Source organism: Crocodylus siamensis, chromosome 4 (assembly GCF_052110815.1).
Source record: "Crocodylus siamensis isolate JL-2025a chromosome 4, ASM5211081v1, whole genome shotgun sequence".
Taxonomy (NCBI): domain Eukaryota; kingdom Metazoa; phylum Chordata; order Crocodylia; family Crocodylidae; genus Crocodylus; species Crocodylus siamensis.
Genome location: NC_143398.1, coordinates 163,511,650 through 163,534,422, shown reverse-complemented (window position 1 = coordinate 163,534,422; position 22,773 = coordinate 163,511,650). Strand labels below are relative to the sequence as shown.

The following is a 22,773-nucleotide window of genomic DNA, read 5'->3' as shown; positions in this document are numbered from 1 at the left end:
GTGACAGCTACTGTATTGCCCTCACTAGATGTATTGGGCCTGGCATTCTCTAGCTGGCTGTAGTGCCCCCTGGGCTGTTGGGCAGAGGGGCCTTTCAGCTCCCAGCTGGTGGCACCTGCATGTTGGTGCCTTGCTGTGCCAACAGGGTGATCTGGGTGGCTGCTCTTCCAAGAAGCGCAGGAGCCAGCTGTCTCTCTCCCTCCTCCAGAAGCTAATGTGAGAGACAGATTGCACTTTTGAAAGAGCCACCTGGATACTACTTGAAGATTTGCTGCAGTACAAAAATAAAATCCCCACATATTGCATGCCATTAGATATGACATATCACTCTCCCTGAAACCTACACAGAAAATGCTCAAACAATTGCAACCCATACTAGAAGGAGACCCAATTCTTAAAGACATCTTTCCAGAACCACTGATTCTAGCTTTTAAACAAACACTGAACCTCACTAACCTCATCACCAGATGCAATCTCCCTATGACCCAAACCACACCAACTGGATCTAGACCATGCCAGGACAAGAAATGCAAAACCTGCTAACATCTCCACCACCCCCACTATAACTATGCCCCACATAGCAGAACCATCACCATTCCTGGATCTTACAGCTGCTCCTCCAGAAATGTTATAGATCTCATCTAGTGCATCAAATGCCCTGATGGAAAATATTTTGGAGAAACCAAACAACACCTGTGCACCAGAATGGACGTACACCGAAAATCTATCAATGACAAGAATGCCTAACTAACTGTGGGGGCACAGTCCTCACAAGACAATCACTCCTTCTCCCATCTCTCAGTTCTAATCCTCAAAAGGAACTTACAAAACCCCTTTCATAGACAAGCTACGAACTTCGCTTCATAAATCTACTGGATACAAAGAATCATGGACTCAATATAGACGTTGATTTTTATGACACTACAATCTGCCTGACATCTGATTCACCAGGTACCTGCCTGACCTGATCTTTTACATTTTCCTTTTCAGGCCCCGCCCTGCTTTTTTGTCTCTTGTCTTCCTAATTTCTACCTATTTCCTTTTTCACAGACAGCCTCTTCTCTACCTTGAATTACCACCACTATAGTGTCTTCCTTACCTTTGGCTTTCTTTCCCCACCCTGCTTTTTTTACTCCCTCCCCCACTTCCCTGCTTTACCTTTTGTCTTTCTAATTTCTACCTATTTACATACTCACTGACATCCTGCTACACTTTTAGTTTCTCTCATTTCTTGGAGCCTCAGAACAGCAGCGACTCCCTATGCCTGAAGAAGGGTGACTGCGCCCAAAACGCTTGCTAAGATCTTTTTTCCGACTACTCAGTTGGTCTAATAAAAGATACCACATCTACTCAAAGAACCCTGCCTGCCAAATTGGATCAGACCTGGGGGGAGGCTGGAGAAGGCCCAGGTGAGTTCCCTTCGGGTGCCCAAATCCGGCAGAGCCTGGCTTGGGACTCTGAGTTTGAGGCTTATGACCGGTGAGGCCCAGGGGGCCGTGGCAAGGGCTGGGCAGCAGAGGGACATCTCCCGCAGTGCCAGGCCGGGGTGGCTTCCAGCTCCCCACCACCCCTTGCCCCTGCCCCTGTCCCAGTGGGGCTGCTGTGCCTGCCAGGGGGCAAGCCGGGCCGGATGCAGTACCTTTTGTCCCACTGGCCTGGGTGGGACACTCCTCCATGACATCACTGGGAGTGTCACGTGGGCGGGAACATCCCCTCCACTGACGTCAGGGGCAGAGTTAGGAGGATGCCGGCACTCGGGGCGGGCAGAGCCAAGCCATGGCTGGGAGCACTCGGCGGGGCGCCACGCTGGGCTGGGCGCTGTTGGGGGATGGGGGCAGGTAAGGGGGAGCCGTGATGGTGGGGGCAGGGGACCAGCAAAGCTCAGGGGTGTCTGCGTGGGTCTTGGTCCCCAGTGTGGCTGGCGGGTGGGAGCCATGGGGAGCCGAGATTGGAGTGGTGCTGAGCCCTGGGGCTGGGGCTCCCCCTTCCCATCCCAGGGCACCTGCAGGGCGATGGGGTGGCAAGGCCGGCAGGGGCTCCCTCTCTCACAGGCTCCCGACTTCTGTCTTTCAGGTGCCTGAGCTCCTGCGGTGTGCTGGCGGTGCGCACCCCCAAGCAGTGTCCCCCAGCTCCAGGTCCCACCCTGAGCCAGCAGGCAAGGCCCTTTCTGCACCTGGCAGCCCCTCTGCTGGGCAACAAGCGGATGGAGTACTCAGAGGCGCGCATTGTGGGGTGAGTGCAGGGGGGCCCAGGACCTCTTATGTCCTGAAGGGAGCTCAGGGTGGGAGCACCAGCCCCCTGAGAGCTCTGGAGTGGGCAGGGGGCAGCTTAGGGTCACCAGCCCCCCATGGGACCCTCCAAACCCTTCCCCGCCCAAGGAACAGGCTGTTTCCTGGTAACCCCACTTAGCTGGTGGAGAGCAGCTGGATGACCTGTTGCAAGGAAGAGCTGGAGCAAGCAGGCGGTTGCCCCCCACTCCCAGTAAGGTGTACGAGCTGCAGCGATCCCCTCGTCGTCCTTGCTGATGCCCCCTTCCTCTCCCTGTGGCAGGTACTCGATGAAGCAGATGTACAACGTGGTGGCCAATGTTGAGAGCTACCAGCTCTTCGTGCCATGGTGCAACAGCTCCAGGGTCCTGTCCCACCGTAAAGGGCTCATGAGGGCAGAGCTGGAAGTTGGTTTTTCACCCCTGGTGGAGCGCTACATCTCTGAAATCTCCCTTAAACCCCATCAGATCCGGGTAAGGGGCTGGCAGGGGCTGCAGCTGGGATTTTCCCAAGGGAGGGCAGGAAGGGGTGGTGCAGAAACTGCTGGGTGGTCAGCCTGAGATCTGGTGCCTGGGTTGGAGGCACTGAGCTTCCATGGACCCTAGCAGATGTCTGTGGGAGGATCAGCTGTTTAGCACCTTGGCAGATCACTCTGAGGCATATCAAGTGGGGGGCACCTAGGTAGGTGCAGCAGAACACTGGCCATGGGTTCCCAGGCACTGAGGATGCATGGTTGTTAAACCTTCGGGCAGCTGTGGAGATGGGGTCCACACAGCTTTCAGATAGCCTTTGTGTAGATGCCCCCATCTCCTATCATGGGGTTCCAGAATGCCAGCATCAGCTCAAAAGACTGCTCTGGTATCTGGTCCAGTTTGGGGAAGCTCTGGGCTAATAATATAGGGCTCCCACCCCCTTGGGAGCTGATGTGTTTGTATTCCCCCAAAGCAGGCTGATGCAGCTGCTATTCATCGTGGGCCACCTGGCCTGCACCTGGATGCTCCAGGTGTTTAGTTGGGCAGTGCCCTCTTCACTTGCTCTCACTTTCAGAGCTTCCTGTGAGCATTTACAGTTGCTAAGACTTAATCATGAGTGAGCAGGGAGACAGCGGGCACTGGTTGCCAGCATCAGTGCAATCTCTGTGCCACTGGTGCCAGGTGTTCCTCAGGGTTGGCTGTGATGGAGCAGCAGGAGCCCTTCTAAGGTGACTCCTGGCAGCTGCAGCCAGGCCCAAGCCAACTGAAACTGAGGCAGGTGGCTCCCTCTTCCGCAGGCTGTGTGCAGTGATGGCCGGATGTTCAACCACCTGGAGACGCTGTGGCAGTTTGGGCCAGGGCGGCCAGGGCAGCCAGATACCTGCACGTTAGACTTCTCGGTAAGTGTCCCTGCTGGGCTCACCCTTTGATGATGCTGGATGGAGTGGGAGGGTGCTGGCTGGGCTCTCCCTCCGGCTTCTTGCCACGGGTTGCTTCATGCAGTCCAGGAAGCATGCTCGGCTTTCAACCTCCACCCCCAAATGATTATGATGAGGGGACCCTATAGCCTGCTAGCAGCTCCTCTGGAGAGAGTCAAGGGTGGCCAAAGCCTGTCGCATCTCAAGACTGGGGCAACCCTGAGCCCTAAGCCAGCCCCATTGTGAGGCTCTGCATCTCTCCTCCAGGTCTCTTTTGAGTTCAAGTCTATTCTACATTCCCGGCTGGCCACCCTGTTCTTCGATGAGGTGGTGAAGCAGATGGTGACAGCTTTCGAGGCCCAGGCAAAGAAGCTGTTTGGTCCGCAGGCTGAGGTCCTGCCACGACAGCGCCTCCAGGCAGCTCGCTGCGGATGACTGTGACAGGACCTGGAGCTGACCCTGCAGCCCCCCTCCGATGGAGGTGCCCTTCTGAGCTCATTAGAAGACTCTGTCTTCATTTTGCTCTGTCCACATTTTTGCCTGGACGCAGTTAGTCACCCTCCCTGGGGACTTGTTCTATTTATGTCTATTTAACCCCTGCCCTGGAGATTAAATTATTTTTGTAATCCTGGTGGTTTCTATTTAATGCTGCTGTTGGCACAAGGACCAAAATGCCCATTGCCTGAGTGCATTTCCGTGCTGGAATCTCAGGAGGAGGCAGGCCCAAGGACTCGAATGGAAAGGCTCTATTTTTAATGGTGTCAATAAAAACTTTTGAATGGAATCTTGTTGTCTGGAGCATTTGTCCCCCCTCCCAGCCCCCGCTTCCTCTTACAGAGCCTTACCACTTCTCAGCAGCCTCTGAACTTCTGGGAAATGAAGCAACAGCTCACTGCTGAGCTCACAGGGAAGTGAAACTGGGCCAAGAAGGGGGCAGGGAAGTCTAATCCTGGCTTCCTGCCCATCTCACTCTTACGCACCAAAACACCAAGTGGTAGATGGGGCGGGGGGACTGTGGAAGACACAGGTGTCCTGGCAGCAGCTCCCCGGAGAAAGTGGATGCACCCAGCTGTGGCACTGCGGCTGTGCTGGAGTACAGGCTTCCTTATGCACATCTCCAATCTACTCTGGGATAAAGCAGGGCCCCATGGCCCCTGCACAGCACAGAGCTAGGATCTGGTATTGCTGTGGTGCCAGAGCTATGCTGTGCATCCCAGTGAGGGCAAGGCCGGAAGCTGAATGAAAGGCCAATGCCTACTGCCTAGGGGTGAATGAGATTAAGACACATCCCTCTCCCCTGCCCCCTCACCCCTACCCGCCTCCAGAATCAGCCAGACCTGGCTGGGAGTTTTCCACTGCCTGCAGAACCTTGGGTGGGTGAGGACTGGACGGGGAGGGGTCTCCCTGTAGCTGCAGAGCTACAAGCAGGAAGCTATTAATCCCCAGGCACCTGAGTGATGCCAAGGGCCAAGACTTGTCAGCCAAGCTGCAGAGTGTGGCTAAGCAAAAGGACTCAGCCTGTTTCTGAGTGACTGTAACATGAACCTTTGCAGGTGTGACAACTAGCTTGATCAGCAAAGTAAAAGAAGACTTCAACATGTCTAACTAAACCAGTAATGAGTAACTGTTAAACAGATCACAAGGCCCAAAAGGAGACATTATAAGGGAAGATTGTACGTTAAATAATCCAAATATACTATGTCATAGCTTTATCTTAAAATATTACTAGTAATGATAGATGTAACCAAGTGAATTAGATGCTATTTTGCTATAATAGATATTGTCTAAGCATCTTCATAAAAATATTTGTAAAAATGAAACAGCCATCAAAGAAGATCATAAACTAAGGTAAAGAAGAAACAGGACAGTGCTGAACAGCATTCCACAATGGGGAAGAAAAGGAGATAAAAAAACCCTCTCTTTTACTTGCTGGAGGATATAAATCCCAACTAACTGACACCTTCCAGGTCCATGAAAGATCTGGTTTGGTTCAGTTCCAAAAGTTTCAGTGAAACAAAGATATTTAAATAAAACCAACCAGAGATCATTCATTAGAATATTAGAACCAGCCATTTAGAAATATGGGGTATTGGCTGGAGGAAAATTTGGAGAACTCAGCAAATTCAAGAAGACGAATGCCAACCTGCATGGCACTCTCCTCTACTGATATAGGTGAGAGTCTATGTTGTGCTGTCACAGGTAGCCAGATAGACTTTGGGATAAATGTTTGGTTTTCTGTTTTGAAACACAAGCAAATAAAAAGTCCATCTGTTTCTGTCTCTCTTATCAGTAGCCAGCCCACAGGGTTACCAGCAATCTGGGTAACAACTTTGGAAGTGGGAGAACATCTGTTCACCAGGGCACCCTAAGCCCTAAGGCAAGACAAGGTCTAATGGTCACAAATTCCGGGAAGACTGGTTTAGACTGGACGTAAGGGAAAACTTCTTTACTGTCTGATTTCCCAAAGTCTGGAATGGACTCCCTGCAGAAGTGGTGCAAGCACCTACTCTGGACACCTTTAAGGCATGTTTGGATGCTTATCTTGCTGGGATCATTTGACCCCAGGAGACTTCCTGCCCCTTGGGTGGGGAGCTGGACCCAATGATCTTGCAAGATCCTTTATACCCCTAATGTCTATGAAATCTATGAAACATCCAGACCAGGGCAGCTCCCAAGTGCTTGTGTGCTGGTCCTTGCATGTGAATGCACCTGCTGATCTTTAACTGGGTCTTGTGTCCTGGCTCAGAAGGGAGCCTATGGTCCAGCCTCTGGCACCAGGACCCAACACACAACCTGGCACCACCTTTGAGGTTTGTGCTCATTGCAGGGGCCAGGTGGCTTCTGCCTTTGTGTTTGGGAAGTGCCTGGTGCATTTCCCTGGTGGTTGCAGGGGGAAGGGAGAGGGGCACTGAGCTTCTTGTTTGGTGGAGGGGAGCAGAGGGCAGCACATGTTTTCAGCACCCCTTGTGGCCAGGCTTGGTCTTGGGGCCTGGAGCCTTCCCACAGCCACCCAGAGCGCTTGCAGTCTGCCCCACCCCACAGTACGGGAGCAGCAAGACACCACAGAGACCCTACACTTGGGCCTCAGGGCAGGGCTCTGTCCTCTTACTCCAAGCACATGTCCTCACATGTGGGTACTGTGGAGCTAGGTGCCGAAATTATAGCCAGGGCTTGGGGGCTGGTGCCACAGAGCCGGGACCTAGTGCCTTGCATAATACCATGTGGCCTGTGTCATGCTAGTGTCCACCAGGGTGAGGCTCAGTGCCTCTTGGCCTTTGATGCATCACTAGGTGCTTAAGATGGCAGAAACCACTGCATTTGCCTTACAGGGCATGAGTGTTTTGGTGCACTTGGCAACTCTCCCCAAGAAGCAAAGGGGTTCTCACCCCAAGGGGCAGAAGAGCCAGTGCATTGCTGGAGCCCTGAAGCATCTCTCCATGGCCTGGTCTGCCTTTGGGGTGAGTGGTAGGAGCCCACTAGGCTCCAGGTCTCCCTCTTCCCAGGCCCTGGGCATGGAGGTGGGGACCACGGGCTTTTGCTTTGCCCTTTACATCTTGGGAGAGCCTTATGGTACAGCCCCTGGCAGGGCCCCAGCTGGCTTTTATACTTGACAGCACAGGACAAAGGACCTCTGGTCCCTGCTGCTAGGTGCCCTTAGGCCACAGCCAGCAAGGCATGCTGGGGTCACGTCAGCAGTGGACTTTGTGCCAGTTACAGCTGCCAGAGCTGCAAAAGTCCGCACTGATGGCATGGGTCAGTTCTTATCTCCAAGCCACTTACGTCAACAGTGGGAATTGGCTTGGCAGCCTGTGTAAATGATCCAGTTTGATGCCCTGGGCTGGCAGGGGCCAGGGGGCTGGGAGAGGAGCTGGAGGGGCCCCCTGGACATGGAGAACACCAGGCAGCTGGGGCCCATCTATATCTCTTGCTACCACCTGCGCTGTAGGCTTGGGACCTTCCCCACCTCTTGCCCTGCAGAGGTTGGGGCAGAGGCTGCTGTGAAGTCCTGTACTCCTTGCTCACAGCCCAGAACAGTTTACTCTTCCCTTTCTGCTGGAACATCCCCTACCAGGTCAGGGACCAGACTAAAACAAGTTCAGAGCACTGCACCCTGCATGCATGATCCTGGACCTGTAAGTGGCAGGGGGCAGCAGCATCTGCTTCTCAGGGTCTCTGCGGGTGTTAGGGGCTCCTGGTTCATGAGCCCTGTTGCTAGAACTGCCCAGGGGCCTCTTCCAAGGCAGCTGCAGACATGGCACAGGCAAGAAGAAACCTGCCTGCTCCTGACAGTAGAGTTGAGCAGCATCAGCCTTGCACCACAGCTGATGCAACAGGCTCTTGGCCAGTGACGCAGCTTCTGCACTGGATCAACATTTCTCAAATGTCCCAGCAGCCCGGGGCGGGGGGGGGGAGGGGAGAATTGGGGGAAAGAGTGTGCATCTTGCTGCCCAACTGCAACTCCTCATGGGCTCCACTGAAACTCCTGAGCTGGCAGTGCAGGTTGGTGCCCTTGCCTGCCTTGGGGTCTGATTGGCCACCCTGGCTGGCTGCAGAACTGTCCAGTGGCCATGGCTGTCAGGGGCCTCAGCCTCTTCCCCTGCAGCTGCAGCTGTCAGGAGCTAGAGGCAGGCCAGAGCAGCAGGAAGACAGCTGGCAGCTTGGCTCTTGGCTGTGGAGAGGCCCCGGGGCAGATACTTCAGTATCCCATGTTGGGCATACGTGGAGGGCATTGTGTTCCCTGCTCTGGCTGCTGCCTCAGTGGCCATCACGGCAGCTCCACCTAAGGTCACATGGGTGGTGTCCATGGCATGGTTTCCCTGCGGTGTTTGAGAGCTGGGTGCCATGGACCACTCTGAAACCTGTCTCAGGAGCTTTTAGCAGTAACCTCCCAGCAGGGCTCTCCATGCTTTTACAACCAGGTCACAAAGTCCTTGGATGTGGGTGTTGAGGTAGACGTCGTGTACCTGGACTTCAAGAAGGCTTTTGACACTGTTTATCACCCCATAAAAACACTAGGCAACTGTGGCATTGATGCCTACACAGTTAGATGGGTGACAAATTGGCTTGATGGTCGCACCCAGAGTGTGGTGGTGGACGGGTCATTTTCAACCTCCTGGGCGCTGCACTTCAGGAGGGATGTGGACAGCATCAAGAGGGTCCAGAGGAGGAGCCATTCGCATGATCAGGGGGCAGCAGGGCAGGCCCTATGAGAAGAGGCTATGGGACCTGAACCTGTTCAGCCTCCACAAGAGAAGGCTGAGAGGGGACCTGGTGGCCATCTATAAACTTACTGGGGGGACCAGCAGGGAATGGGAGAGACCCTGATCCCCTGAGCGCCTTCCAGAGTAACAAGGTATAATGGTCATAAGTTGTTTGAGAGTCGATTCAGCCTAGACATCAGGAGACACTACTTCACAGTCACGGTGGCCAGGAGCTGGAACCAACTTCCAAGGGAAGTGATGCTGGCTTCTTCCTTGGGGGTCTTTCAGAGAAGGCTAGACAATTGCCTAGCTGGGGTCATATGAGCCCAGTATTCTCTCCTGCCCAGGGCAAGGGGTTGGACTTGAAGATCGTCTTAGGTCCCTTCTGACCCTACATCTATGTATCTATGAACCTATGACCCTTTTTATACCAAAAATTCATTATATGTGAGGTAAATTCACTCTTATGCAATAGGTGTGGTGGAAGCTTGCGGTCAGCTGCTTTGTGCAGTGCATTGTACAGCATAAAGCGAGAGAAATCTGCAAAGCACTTGACAAGGGACATTTACAATAGTGTTTCCTTCCTTGTGGAATAAACTCCATTGTTTTGAACCATCATCCAAGAAAGATCTGTCCCTTGCATAGATAAGCTTTCCCTGTGTTGGTAGAGAAAGTCAGGGTGCCTGAATATGGAGTTGTTAACCCCTTCATCCAAGAGCCTTACTCCATCTTTTACATCCTGAGCGCAGCCCATGAAGCACCATGAAGATAAGGACAGAGACCTTGAAAATGTTATGTTCATATTGCAGACATGTGCAGGACAGGGGCACAATGCTTGTTGCCAAATAACCAGTCAGCTTTAGTTAGGACCAAATCGGTGTGCATTAGCTCAAGTACAGCACCTAGCAGGTCCTAATGTTACCATCTGCTAGTGGTTTCCCCGCTGTCCTTACTGGAAGCTCTGGCAGAGCTGAGGGCCTACAAAATTCTTGGCCTTTAGTAACCTAAAGACTCAGGACCTTGTTACACTTGTTACTTCAGGTGGCTTCTGCAGCTCTTAACTCCTGGACTGGCTGGATGTTAACACATTTTAAGTGGCTTAAAGCACTATGTATTCAGCATAATGTTGCCCCACACCAGGGCAGGATTATCTCCAATCTGCCTAATTTTGTTATTTTAGTAACTTGTGGCCACTCTGCAGTTTTTCTGCCCAAGTTGAAGTCCTCCAGCATCCCAGGAGGCAGTGGACTCAGTGTGACTCCTGCCACTGCTTGGTCTGCTGGGAGCAGAACCAGCTGGGCCAGAGTGGGAAGCGTGTTGCTCGGACCTGGCTCTGCTCCCTGCCAGACCTGGCTGGCTCTGCTCCCCATGGGGAGTGGAGCCACATCCAGGCAATGTAGTGCCCTCCTTTGCTCAGATCCAACTGGCTCTGCTCCTGACAGGCAATGGAGCCAGGTATGAGCCATGCTGTTCTCTCTCCTGTTCGGATCTGGCTGGCTCTGCTCCCAGGGAAATAGAGCCAGTCAAAGCAGGGGTGGGAGGCATGACCATGGCTTCCAGGAGCTGGGGCTGCAGCACTTGCTCTGCCCAGAGAGCAGGGAGCCTGTCTTCCCCTAGCTCCTTGTCCTACTTGTGCTCACCAAGCTGCTAGTGGCAAGTCACAGCTGTGCAGGGAAGGGGCAATCAGCAGGGTTTTTTTGCCTTAACATGCAACTGCTCCATTAAGCTGAACAGCACTAGGTTGATAAAATTTGCTTGGCTTACAGCATAGTCTGACAAGGCCCTCAAACAGATATGCCTCCTCTTCCTCTGTTTAAGGTTCCTTTGTACCTGTGATATACGAGTCCAGGCTGGAGATTTGGTAAACAAAGTTCTACTTTATTACTCCTAATTCAAAGCAAGAATAATTTTTTTTAAAAATCACGTTTCCCCCCTCCCCTCATCTCCATGTCCACAGACCATCACATCTTCACCCTTACTGAGTCTACAGCTGCTTCCAAATCCCACCCTCCCCTCCCCCTACAAACAAAACAAGGCTTTGAAGGTAACAAAGGGGCCAGCAGCCAGGGGACACTAGTCCAGTCTCAAGGTCAAAGGAATCTGTGTGTGTCTGCTCCGTGGAAAGACTGGAGTTTGCTTGGAGCTTTCAGGGAGCCTTGGACTTTCTCTGGCTGCTAGCAGCTGCTTTTAGCAGGATGAGGTTTCTGCACCTCCAGTGGTCATTCCTAGATCTTAGTGAAGGCTTTTATTGCCCTCCGGATGTCCATGTTTGGAGGTGGGAAACCAATTCAAGTTGCTCCCAGGCAGGTCTCTGTGACAAAGCAGCTGGCTGGACCCTGAGGCTCAGCCTCTCAGTCCAGACTAACCTTTGCTTTTGTTTTCACCTGCTGAATTGTCTCACCTATAGCTTGGACCAGGCTGTCATCTTAGGATCTGGGCTCCGACCCACTGGTTGGTGTCTAACTCTATCACCTGAACCTCCATGGAAATCAACGGAAATTGAAGTGCCTAAATATTTCTGTGGGTCTGGGTCCTGCTGATCCCCTCCTATTTGCTCCCAGATTGCCCATAGCAATTCTTTCTAGTTCACAGAAGGCTTCATTGGAGGCTACCAAGACATTCACTCTGTCTCTCACCACTGCAGCAAATTCAGTTCTCAGCCTTGGCTGACTAGTCCCAAAAAGCAATGTTTCTGCCACCTCTCCCACTTGTATATTGTGTCACTAGTGATCAGTTTGTTAGCCTCAATCTTGCCCTGTGGGGAAGAGGGTTTTGAAGCCAGGATCCAGCTGAGCAAGAGTTTCTAAATGAACTCTGCTCTCACCGAGGTAGCAACAGAAACAGCCAGGTGGTTCAGAGCTGAATGTGGACTGGGTATTGGTGCCAATTGTAGGTGGAAATTTGGTCCTCTGCTTTTCAGCATCGCTGGGCTTGCTGGGTAAGGAAGTCTGGGCAGTGGAGGCAAGGCGCATGGAGAAGGGGGACAGATGGGCATGAAGTAGAGTCGGCCAAGCCTCAGAAAGCAGTAAAATGGCTGATGGAAAGATAGAGTGGACCAAGGGAGGGAGGCATTGAGGGTGGACTGAAGAAGGAAAACCTCAGGTCACTTCAACCTCAGAAGCAGTTGTGGGGAGGGGAAGGAGGAGCTGAAGACAGAGATACAGGGCTGGAGGTGGCTGGCATGGACTTGCTCAAGAGGGAGGCCAGGTTTAGCAGGGCTGAGAGAGGCAGGGTAGGGGCAGCACAGGGTGAAGGCAGAGGCAGGACTGGGTGGGCTTGTGAGGCAGAAGTGAAGAGCCCAGCAAGCGAGGTAGGGGAGACCACACTAGTGACCAAGGCCTCAGAGGCCACAGACACCATGGACTATATTAACTGGAGGTCAGGGAAAAAGCACTGGAAGCCGAGGACTTAGATACGGCCCACGACAAATCCTGGGACACAATGGGCAGTGGCGAGGTGCCTGCTGTGGGGCCATGGTGGGGTGGGCTGCATGCAGACTCAGTGGCAGTGGCGGGGCAGGGCAGGAGGGGGGGGGGCCAGTGCTCCCGCACGTGGGTTCTCTGGTGGCGGGTGAGATGGGAGCGGCGGCTGAAGCCCTTCCCACAGGCCGAGCAGGCGTAGGGGCGCTCGCCTGTGTGGGAGCGCTGGTGGATGACCAACTCAGAGCGCTGGATGAAACCCTTGCCACAGACAGCACAGCCAAAGGGGCGCTGGCCCAGGTGGGCACGTCGGTGCTTGGCCAGGTTGGAGCTGACGCTGAAGCGCCGGCCACATTGGGGGCAGCGGTAAGGGCGCTCACCCGTGTGCCGGCGGCGGTGGATGGTGAGGTCTGAGCGCTGTAGGAAGCGCTTTCCACAGTCTGCGCACTGGTGTGGTCGCTCCCCGGTGTGGATGCGCCGGTGCTTGCTCAGGGCTGAGCGCTGCGTGAAGCCCTTCCCACATTCCAGGCATGGGTATGACCGCCGTCCGCTTGGGGCACGGGGTGCCACCACCACTGCTGCCATAGCCAGGCCCGGTGCTTCTACTGCCAGGTCGGTGCCCTGCTGAGGCTTCTCAGGGAGATGGGCTCTGCGGGGCCGGGCAGGGTGGGTGACCCAGATGCAGCGTCTGCCACAGCAGGAGCATGGAGAGGGCCTCTCCCCAGTGTGGGTGTGTGGGTGTCTCTGGAGGTGGGAGCCCCGGGCAGGGCCCTTCCCGCAGGCCACACATGGATGGGGGTGGAGTCTCTGAGGCCGCAGGCCAGTGGTCCCGCTGCAGCGTCTCCCGCTGCCTGAGGACCCAGGGGGAGGCTGCCCCCCACCTGGTGGGGCTCCCTGGGGCTGGAGGAGGGCAGGGTTCACACCACTGTGCCTCCTGCTGTCCAGGCACTCTGAGAGGCCTTCCCCCCAAAGCGTCCGCAGCTGGGATGGGGGCTCCACCTCCTGGAGGAGGTGCTTCCCATGCTCCGGGCAGGGATGGGGGCTCTCTGTCAGGCGGGGGCTCTGGGGCTGGAGGGATAAACCTTGCATGAAGTTCTTTTCATGTTCGCTGCATGGGAGGGGTCTCTGCAAGTCACAGCTGCAGTTCTCTAGGCCGTCCTCACTGGCGTCTGGCCTGTGCTTCTCCACCTGTGTTCTCTCATGGACCCTGGTGTCCTTAGCTTTCTTGCAACCTCCCCCATGTATGGCCCTGCCCCGTGCCTTAGCTAGAGGGTCCTTCTGGAGCCCTTCGGAGCTCTGCAGGCACGCAGGGGCTGCTTTCTGCTCAGGGCCCTCAGGAACTTTTCCACTGGGGCTTTCAGGGAATGCCCCGGGGCCTTCCCCTTTCTTTGCATGTTCTTCCACAGGGGCCGTCCCCTCCTTTGCATTCAGCATTCTGCCACCTGCTTGAACAGAGAGACAACTTGAAGTGTCATGGCACTGGAGAAAAAGGCTTTGAAGGGGCGGGGACAGGGGGAGGCGAAGCCCAGTGGCTTCAGACAAGACCACAGTCAGGAGCTGGGCCTCCTGATGCCCTTCCCTAGAGTGTGGCAAGGTGAGTTACTGACATCCCTCCATAACCAACCCTCCCAATTACCAGCCTGGAAATAGGTACCCTTCACCCCATTACACAGACAGGGACAAGCAACAGTGGAGACATTTGCGTGCTATGCCAGAGGCAGCTGGGATTCAATCCCACTGTGCCCTCACGCTGCTTCTCCTAGGACCCTTCTCCACCAACCCTCCTTCCCTGTGTCGCTCCTGTTCCCCTCACTCCACACCTCCATGTCTGGAGCGCTTTGCGGCTCTTCTGCACCGCTTGGCTTTCTCCTCTTGCTTCTGTTCCTTCACCAGCTCCCGCAGCATCTTCTCCACTTGCCTCCGGCCAACAGTTTGCAGGATTGCCCGCAGCTGCTTACGGAAGTCTGGGAAGACAGCCCCTCCTCCCTGGCCAGAGGTGGCTGCTGCTTGAACCAGGGTTGGCTCCAGCTGCCTCTGTCTTGGCTCCATGTTGACAACTGTACAGTCAGAAGGGAGGTCAAGAGGCTTCAGTGGACAGGGGGCCCTGTGTGCTTGTAACATTAGAAACCCTGTAAGCCCTCAACAAAATAGGGTCTGCTCCTATTGTATAAGCTGGGCCAAATCATCCCAGAGAGACCCTTGCCTCACATAACAGTAAGTAGCTGTAATGGCTATTCCAGTGGGAAAGCACCTGTTTGGCTTGGATACACCAGAAAATCCAGGAACCAAGACGAGCATGCAGGAGCAAAGCAGAAAGCTGGCATATAGTGTGACAACTGCTGCATGATTGTATCATGGCCTCGGACATTAGCATGATGATGAGGAGATGCCAACATCATTATGAAATAGGGGGCGAGGGGGATACAGGAAAAAATACACCCCTACTCACCACATCCAGGGGGCACAGGGCAAGGGCTAAATATCTGTCCCTGGAGAGTGGTACAGGATGGAGAGGAATGGCTCTTTCCTGACCCCATTGCTCCCCGACCAGGGCAAGGGAGGGTGAATTGGGGTGATCTTATAGTGCTGAGGCCACAGTCCGCAGCATCCTGAGACTGCTATGAATTACACCTGAATCACATCAACCCCAGGAGGAGAAGAAGAATTTTAATTCTGGAGTCACATCAACCCCATAACCTAGAATCCAGGTAAGTTAAAAACACCTTTTATCTCAACTTCACCTATGCTGCACCTTCAGCATCTAAAAACCAGCCAAAAAAAGTGTTCCACTGCACCAGGCACTGTACAAACATGGAGTAGCAGCCAGTTCCTGCCCCAAAGAGTTTACAATCTAAACAGACAAGACATAGGGAGGAAAAAAGGTAGTGTAATCATGAGATGGCACTAAGTTAGAGCCATGATTAATTTGAGGGCATTGGGTTTAGTCAGGATGGGGTCATCTATATGGAAAGGGAAAGGAAAGGGGCCACTGAAAGGCAGGTAGGGGAAGGGTGGAGTGGAGCTGAGGGAGAGAGCTGGAACAGGCAGTGTTCACTCTCCCAGGAGAAACTCTCCTAGGAATGATTTAATCCTGTTTGTTCCCAGATTATTTTTCTCCTAGAGCAGTCATTTTTTCTTTGGGAGAAAAAGCTTGAACATCTGCATAATTGTGGTTTCTCCTGGGAGAGCAGAGACTCTCTCAGGAAAAAAAGAATGTCTGTATGTGGCCAGTTTCCCAGCAGGGGGCACAAGAAGTCCCCTAAAACTGTAAGTTCTCTGTCAGTGTGTCCACAAGAGGCCAGACAGGGCTAGGGAAACGCACTCTACCCCCTCACTGTTTATACAGCACATGATAAAAAAGTGTCTAGTGATGGCTTTGAGTGATGCTGGGGGGTGACCACTGCTGTTCTCAGGAACATGCCTCACCCAGGACCAACATTAGGCAGGCCATGGGCGTACAAACAAAAGCAGCTGCCTGACAGTTTTTCAGCATGCAGCATAAGCAGAGTGGGTTTCAATGGGGGATCCCTACTATGGTCTGACTCAGGGTAGACAAATGCTGGATGGCCTAATACCTGTCTCAGGTGATTCTGCTTCTTTGTTATCCAACTCCCTCTCACTGGGTGCTGGCTATAGCCAAGGCTGGGAATTTTGACTGGGGTATGCCAGTCATAGCAAATGAGGGTTGGAACAGACCTCTGGGGGTCATCTAGTCCAACCACCTGCTCAAAACAGAAGTATCTCCAGCTATATCATCCCAGCCAAGGCTTTGTGTAGCTGGGTCTTAAAAACCTCCAAGGATGGAGACTCCACAACTTCTCTGGAAAATGTGTTCCAGTGCTTTACTTCCCTTGCTACAACTTAAGACCTTTGCTCCTTGTTCTGCCACTGACAGCAGAATAGCTCCCACCTCTTGAAAACACTCTTTAGATTACTGAAAACTATTAAATTCTCCCTTGGTCTTCTCTTCTCCAGACTAAATAAGCCCCATTCCCTCAGCCTCCTGTTCTCCAACCCCCTAACCAGTTTTGTTGTCCTCCGCTGCACTCTCTCCAATTTGTCCACATCCCTTCTGTAGTGGGGGGTCCAAAATTGGACACAGTACTCCACAGGTACCTTTACCAGTCCTGAATAGAATGGAATAATTACTTCCCTCAATCAGCCGGCAACATTCCTACTAATGCAGCCTAGTATGCTGTTAGCCTTCTTCACAACAGAGACACACTGTTGGCTCATATTCAGCTTACTGCCTACTGTAATCCTCCAGTCCTTTTCTGCAGAGCTGCTGCTTAACTAGTCAGTCCTCAGCCTGTAACAGTGCATGGGATTGTTCCATCTAAGTACAGGACTTTGCACTCGTCCTTATTGAACTTCAAGATATTTCTTTTAGTCCAATACTCCAATTTGTTGAGGTCTCTCTGAATCCTAGTCCTACCCTCCAGTATATCTACTAATCCCCGCAGCTTGGTGTCATCTGCAAACTTGCTATCCATCTTCCAGATAACTGATGAAAATATTGCCCCTGCTGGGACCAAAGCTGGAGGACCTAAAGGGTTTTGCCCCTCTGCTCAGGGTCTGACCGATTACTGTATTTGGGGCCAGGGAGGAATTTTACCCCATTGTCACCTTAGTGTGGATTATGGTGGTTTTTGCCTTCCTCTGTAGTGGGAGGCATGGTCCCCTACCTAGAACCTCTTGAGACAATATTGACATTTCATAGAAGCAGAACACTGGCTGTCATGCTTCCCCTGCTTTACCTATGGCAGTTTAGGGGTTAGGTCTGTGTTGTGTTAGGTAGGGGTGATGGTAGACTTAAGTAGAGGTCAGGTTATGGTCCATATAGAGATGATCCTGCCTCAGGCAGGGGGTTGGACTAGATGACTTCTGGAGGTCCCTTCCATCCCTAATTCTTTATGATATAGATTTGCAAAGGATAGCACTCAGAAGTTAACTAAAGCCAGAAGCCAGATGCTGTTGCATAGTTAGTCAGCCCCCTGGAGTGGATGAATCACACTCAAGTTTTTAATTACGTGATTATGGACTATTGTGTCCAGAGATCCCTGCCTCTATTGTTGCCCAGTGCCCAGGGAATGAATTACGGTATTGCCTCTGAGACCCTGCAGTGCAATCTAGGAGCTGGGAGGGGATGGAGCATACTCAGCGTAGATGGACTCTTTGCAGACATTAGCAATCAAACTAACTCTAATAGGTCTGTCTCGAATGTGGCTGGACTAGAGCAAGAAGAAGGGTATTTGCAACACACAGGCCCCATATCCACAGTAAGCTCCACTTCACTATCAATTACAATTAGCAGGGAAACATAAGCCGTGTGGTGGGGGGTGGATGGGGGAGAATCAGGATCAGAAGGGTACTAGTATCAGGCTAAGGTAAGAAACGCTGGCAACAGCTTTTCTACGGTACAAGGTATATGTAGTCAAGTTTGTGGAGCATTTAGAGATAGTTCCTCTGGGACCTTTGAAAGGCTCTGGGGTGTCCAAGAGGAAATGGAGGCTGAGGCTATAAAAGAGACATTGTCTTTGGAGCAGGATCAGCTACACTGGAATGTGTCCCAGCACAAGTGATCTGCTTCACTGTCACCTAGAAGTCTTGCTAGGGTCATTAACCATCAGGGTTATGTCTCTGCTGCTTCCAGGTCTTCAGGGGCCTGATCCTGTAGGACAACAGCACTAGGTGCTGCTCCCCAACTTGATGCGCATAGTTGCAATCAGGCAGGTCCTCACTTGCAGATGCAGGCCATAGGAATCCCCTGCAGGGGAATTTCCTGGCATGCAATAGGCAAAGCAGCACAAGTGTGATGTCTGTTTGGATCGTAAGAGATTGCAGCCCTGGTCAGGAAGAGAGTCATGGACCATTATGCCAGGCTAGGTTTGATGCTTGCCTCAAACAATTACAGCACCTTTGGGAAGGTCTCTCCCCCAGGCCCTGGGAGTTTCTAGACCTAGCTATGTTTGGAGAAAGCTACAAGACTCCTTGTAACTGATTAACTCCTCCCTCCTCAGAGGGCACGGAGCATGGAAATGTGGAGCCATTAGCCTACTGACCTCCTCCTGGCCCTTTCAAGAACAGATCTTCCAGGCTAGCCCAGCAGCAGGTGTCAAAGGCAGGCTGGTAATAGTGGAAGTAACTATCACAACTGCTAACAGGAACTAACAGCAGGTGAGGGCCAGGGTTGTCAGAGCCACAAAGCTGACGGAAGCCTGAAGGGCAGGCCCAGGGAGGACCTTCTGGGTGAATCTGGTTCCCTCTTGGTATTGTAATGGATGTGGCTGGGGGCAGCAGGGGACAGATGTCTCAAGCTGCCTGATTCTGCCATAGGCGCAAGAGAACACAAAGTAATACTGCCATTCCCAGAGAATCTGCCAGAGGCTGACTATGCTCAGGAAGCAGAACAAATCCAGCCCTAGCAGGAAAGCTGCAGCCCCCACACAATCCTCCCCCATTGAAAGAGCCACTCTGTAGCTCTAAGGCAACAGCCAGCATGGAGCAAGCCACAATCCCTTGCTCCTGCCCTGCTCCATCCCATTGCCCAGGCTCCAACCACAGTGTGGAAAGAGACACACAGCAAAGACTCTCTCCTTCCTGCTTGCCGATTTTGACCGTATACAAAGACATGCAGTCCCCATGCACTCCTGCAGAAGCTGCAGCCTTCCTTCCCCACAATAACTTACCAAAGGGTAGGCCTCGTCGACGATGGGCTTCTGCAAAGGCCGCAATCTGGGGCCAGTTGATGGCAATTTCTTCCGCTGACAGAAAACAGAAGTGGGGGGGTTGTGAGACACTGCACATACGAGATCAGCCTGACTTTGACTCGCTATCCAACCCTTCCTGACAAACTACGAAATTAAGGGCAAAACCCTCTTGTGTTGGAGTCAGTTTCCCTGTGCAACATCTCAGATACCTGCTTTGAGACAGAAAACACAAAGAACAACGTTCTGGCCTGAAGACAAAAGAAAAACCAGAGCAAATATTCAGCCCGGATCAGGTGGTGGTGGCGGGAGGGCGGGGGCCCTCAGGGACATTTAAAACATTGAGCAGTGGAAGTTTTGGGCTACTTGCAGCCCAAGGTCCAAGATGTTTGCCCATATGACTGAGGAAAGTGGAAACATCCCTTCCAGAGGAAGTCTTTGGCCTGGATTTTCAGAGAGCATTTTCCTTGCTTATGAGTGCAATGAGCAGTCTCCTTGGGGAATGCAGTTGTCGTGTGTTTCTCTGAAGCACAGCACCCACCTGTGACACTAGAAATAACGTGTCTAGTAGGTGCTATAAGAAAACATCTTGGTCCCAAGCCCGGTCCCTCTCTTTGCAGCATGTTTGTGGGGGACAGGGGCTGATTGAGGGTGGGAACAGAAGTCTGAACAGATGGTAGAAACAGTCTGGAGAAGTTTAGAGAAAGTCTAGTGCCTACTGGTAGGTGAACTGTGTCCCTGGCAGGGGACTGGGTGGAGGGGAAAGAGGAAGGGACATAGGCATTAGGGGACCCGATGACTTGGGCAGAGGAATAAACCACTTGCTCATGTCTATACTCCCAAATAGAGATGAAAGATGCTGGAAGCAGGTGCTCCTCTTCAGGAGAGGAGTTGTTACTCCCCTGTAGATTCAGGCTAGACATCAGGAGGCGCTACTTCACAGTCAGGGCGGCTAGGATCTGGAACCAACTTCCAAGCCAAGTGGTGCTGGCTCCTACCCTGGGTGTTGCTGGGGTCATCTAACCCCAGTACTCTTTCCTGCCCAGGGCAGGGGTCGGACTTGAGGATCTGCCAGGTCCCTTCTGACCCTACCTACTATGAAACTGCTCCTGCCCTCCTGACAGCCCCAAGAGGAGCCATTAGCACAGTTGCCTTATTTCTGAGTTTGCTTCTCTGTGGCAGAAGAGATCTAGAAGGGCAGACTGCTCAAAAAAGCCAAGGGACCAGGCAGGAGCCCGAAGCCAGCCCCAGGGACCCTGTGATCCCATGGACCCGCAGGCCTTACCCAGCGAGATCACAGACTCGTAACTCTCCTGCATCCTGTCCCAGCAGTGACACCCTCCAAGTAGGTGCCTGGCGTGCTCCTGGGTGCCCAGAGAAATTCAGCAGCACCTGAAACCAAAAACTGTCTGTCAGCCTCGCTGCTCCGTGGACGACCCACCACCGGGTCACCCGGGCCCCAGGCTGGCACCTGCCTTCCAGTCACGCCTACGCCAAGCAGGTCAGTCATGGGAAGCCCCGAGTTGGCCCCAGTCACTCCAAACTCGCTCCTTACCCCCAGGCTGCCTTGCAACCCTCCTCCTCGATGCGACTGTGGATCCCGCGTGGCAGACGTGTCCGAATCAGGGGGCAAAGCCACTGAGAGCCCTGGCTGCGCCAACAGGCCGGGACCGCCGCATCCTCCCGTGCCGTCGCCCCTCACCTGAGAGCTGCGTGCTCGGGGCTGCGCCCCCTCCCCGGCAGCACCGCAGGGGTCCCAGGAAGGGGGCTCATGCCCTCCCTGCCCTGAGGCCGAGGTCTCTCCTGGCCCCTGGGAGGTCTGGGGTGCCTCCTGCCTCCTCCCGAGCCGCAAAGCCTTGCCCGTCGCCCCTTCCAGGGCACCAGGGCCAGCAGGCGGGGGCACACCCCAGCGGGCTGCGAATGGGACCCGGGGCCAGGGGCCCCGGCAGCCCCGCGCGGGCCCGGCCCCACTTACCGGCAGGCTCCGAGCGGCCGCCGGGCCCTGCGCGGCAGCACCGGGACGCAGCGGCCGCGGCGCAGGAAGCGCCGAGCCGGAGCCACCTAGTGGCCGCGGCCCCGGGACCCTCCGTCCTGCGCGGGGGGGCCCGGCCCCACGCCCCGGCATCCGGGGGGAGGCGGCTGCGGAGCCGGAGCCGGGGATCAGGAGCGGGCTCTGCCCGCAGCCCGGCCCCTCCGCACCCGGGGCCGCTGGTGACCTGCCCGGCCGCGGGCGGGGGCGGCGGTACAGCGGGCCGGGCCGGCGTGCTGGCAGGGGGCACGCCAGGTGCCGGGTCCGCGACGGCCGCTTTCCTGCGGCGCTCCCCCGGAGACCTGCCCTTCTGGCCTGGTTTGGTGCCCGCCGAGGGCTTGGGGCTTGAAGGCCACTTGGTGGACATGGCTTGTTCCTGCCGCCATATGGCTGAGGGCAGGTGAAACCTGGGGGCGCCCGACCCCCGAGCTGATGCCTGCCAGGGACTCTGGAAACAGCTGAAGCCCTTGGTGGGGGTGGAGGGTGTTTGCCCGTTGTAGGGCCACTTGTGAGTCGGGACTGACTCATGCAGTTGGTTTGATTTGACTGGGAACACGAAACGTTTCTTTCTTTTTTAAAGGGCTGTGGGCTGCCAGCCACAGGGTGCACCTTGCCCAGCCGGGCCTGTGACTCTTAGACCCAGGGTCCCCCAGCTGCAGACACTGTGTCCCCGCAGTGTGTCTCCTGGTGCCTGGACCCTGCTGGGTCCCAGCTGCCAGTGCTGGGTGTGCGTGCAACCCCTGGGGTAGGGAGAATTGCCGCAGAAGTCTCCCTGACTCGAGGTGGGGTTCATGCACCCTTGGCACTGGGAGATTGCGGCAGCTGCGTCTCCCAGTCCTGGGGGTGCATGGGGTGCTGCTGTGGCTGGGAGCCTTTCAGCCGAGGGGCTCCCAGCAGCAAGAGCTTGCTTCTTGCTGACGTGGGGGGAGCCTGGGATTGGGCTCCCCCTGCACTGGCAATAAGGCATGATGGGATCTAATACAGTGTGCCTCCTGCCATCCATCCATGGCATGGCAGGAGGTGCGATTCACACAACCACATTTCCTGCCACGCCACACATGCATGACAGGAGGCACAATTGTGCGATTGTACATTAGATCCCGTCACTGGGGCCAGGGCCATGCATTAGATCCCATTGCGCCTTTACTTGAACATGTGGAAGGGGGCTAATTATCACACAATTCACTGGTTAATCTGGCAATGCATTTAGACTGGCCACGTGCACAGTAATTAGCACAGGATAAAAATGACTCTCCAGCTATAAAAAGAGCCACCCAGCTGTAAAAATCAGTGCTTGACAATGTGAAACAACTCTAGGGCTGGTTTCTATCTTACTTTCATTCAAATGTGCCAGCAAGGCCCAGAGATGAGAAAACAAGACAGGAGCCTGAGTGCACGTAGGGCCTGATTCTCTTCACTCACATGTCCAGTCCTCTGGCATCAGGTGAGACTTGGGCAGAAAAAAACCAAACAGGAGGGCATTGCAAACGGACAAGCACTAGGCAACCTGTCTTAGTAGAGCAGCCTGCAGGGTTCACAGATTTACAGAAGTTTAGGGCTGGAAGGGACCTCATGAGATCATCGGGTCCAGCCCCCTGCTCTGGGCAGGAAGGACTGCTGGGGTCAAATAACCCCAACAAGGTGTTCATCCAGTCTCCTTTTGAAGATCTCCAGGGTCAGTGCTTGCATCACCCCCAACTGGGTTAAGCACCTTCCTTTCCAGTTACAGAACACCTGGGCATTCACCTAGCCTGTGTGAA

At 54.0% G+C, this 22,773-nt stretch overlaps 2 protein-coding genes across 3 annotated transcripts; one reads left to right on the top strand and one right to left on the bottom strand.

Annotated features, from left to right (window-relative positions):
* The first annotated feature begins 1,450 nt into the window (after positions 1-1,450).
* LOC149867082 (coenzyme Q-binding protein COQ10 homolog B, mitochondrial-like) lies at positions 1,451-4,441 on the top strand. Its single transcript, XM_090044733.1, has 5 exons — positions 1,451-1,838; positions 2,074-2,232; positions 2,551-2,740; positions 3,538-3,639; positions 3,925-4,441. The coding sequence occupies exons 1-5, from the start codon at positions 1,777-1,779 to the stop codon at positions 4,090-4,092; spliced, it is 681 nt and encodes a 226-aa protein (XP_089900859.1). The 5' UTR covers positions 1,451-1,776; the 3' UTR covers positions 4,093-4,441.
* A 6,414-nt stretch (positions 4,442-10,855) lies between these two features.
* Positions 10,856-21,202, bottom strand: LOC149867081 (uncharacterized). 2 transcript variants are annotated; one of them, XM_090044731.1, is made up of 5 exons: positions 20,540-21,202; positions 20,270-20,376; positions 18,967-19,041; positions 14,098-14,334; positions 10,856-13,719 (listed from the first exon to the last, which is right to left on the bottom strand). In XM_090044731.1, exons 2-5 carry the CDS (start codon positions 20,301-20,303, stop codon positions 12,227-12,229), a joined length of 1,839 nt encoding a protein of 612 aa, XP_089900857.1. In that variant the 5' UTR covers positions 20,304-20,376; positions 20,540-21,202; the 3' UTR covers positions 10,856-12,226. The 2 variants fall into 2 exon arrangements, with proteins under 2 accessions (XP_089900857.1, XP_089900858.1); XM_090044732.1 differs by having other exon boundaries at positions 20,960-21,202.
* Between the last annotated feature and the right edge of the window lie 1,571 nt (positions 21,203-22,773).

What these genes read in the sequence shown, in the direction of transcription:
- LOC149867081 (XM_090044731.1), bottom strand. Translation starts at nt 20,303, where the DNA reads ATGCAGGAGAGTTACGAGTCTGTGATCTCGCTGG. An exon ending in CGAGTCTGTGATCTCGCTGG is followed by an intron (nt 19,042 to 20,269) that starts GTAAGGCCTGCG and finishes GTTTTCTGTCAG; the next exon opens with CGGAAGAAATTGCCATCAAC. An exon ending in AAAGCGCTCCAGACATGGAG is followed by an intron (nt 13,720 to 14,097) that starts GTGTGGAGTGAG and finishes CTGTTCAAGCAG; the next exon opens with GTGGCAGAATGCTGAATGCA.
- LOC149867082 (XM_090044733.1), top strand. Translation starts at nt 1,777, where the DNA reads ATGGCTGGGAGCACTCGGCGGGGCGCCACGCTGGGCTGGGCGCTGTTG. An exon ending in CTGTTGGGGGATGGGGGCAG is followed by an intron (nt 1,839 to 2,073) that starts GTAAGGGGGAGC and finishes TCTGTCTTTCAG; the next exon opens with GTGCCTGAGCTCCTGCGGTG. An exon ending in CCTGCACGTTAGACTTCTCG is followed by an intron (nt 3,640 to 3,924) that starts GTAAGTGTCCCT and finishes TCTCTCCTCCAG; the next exon opens with GTCTCTTTTGAGTTCAAGTC.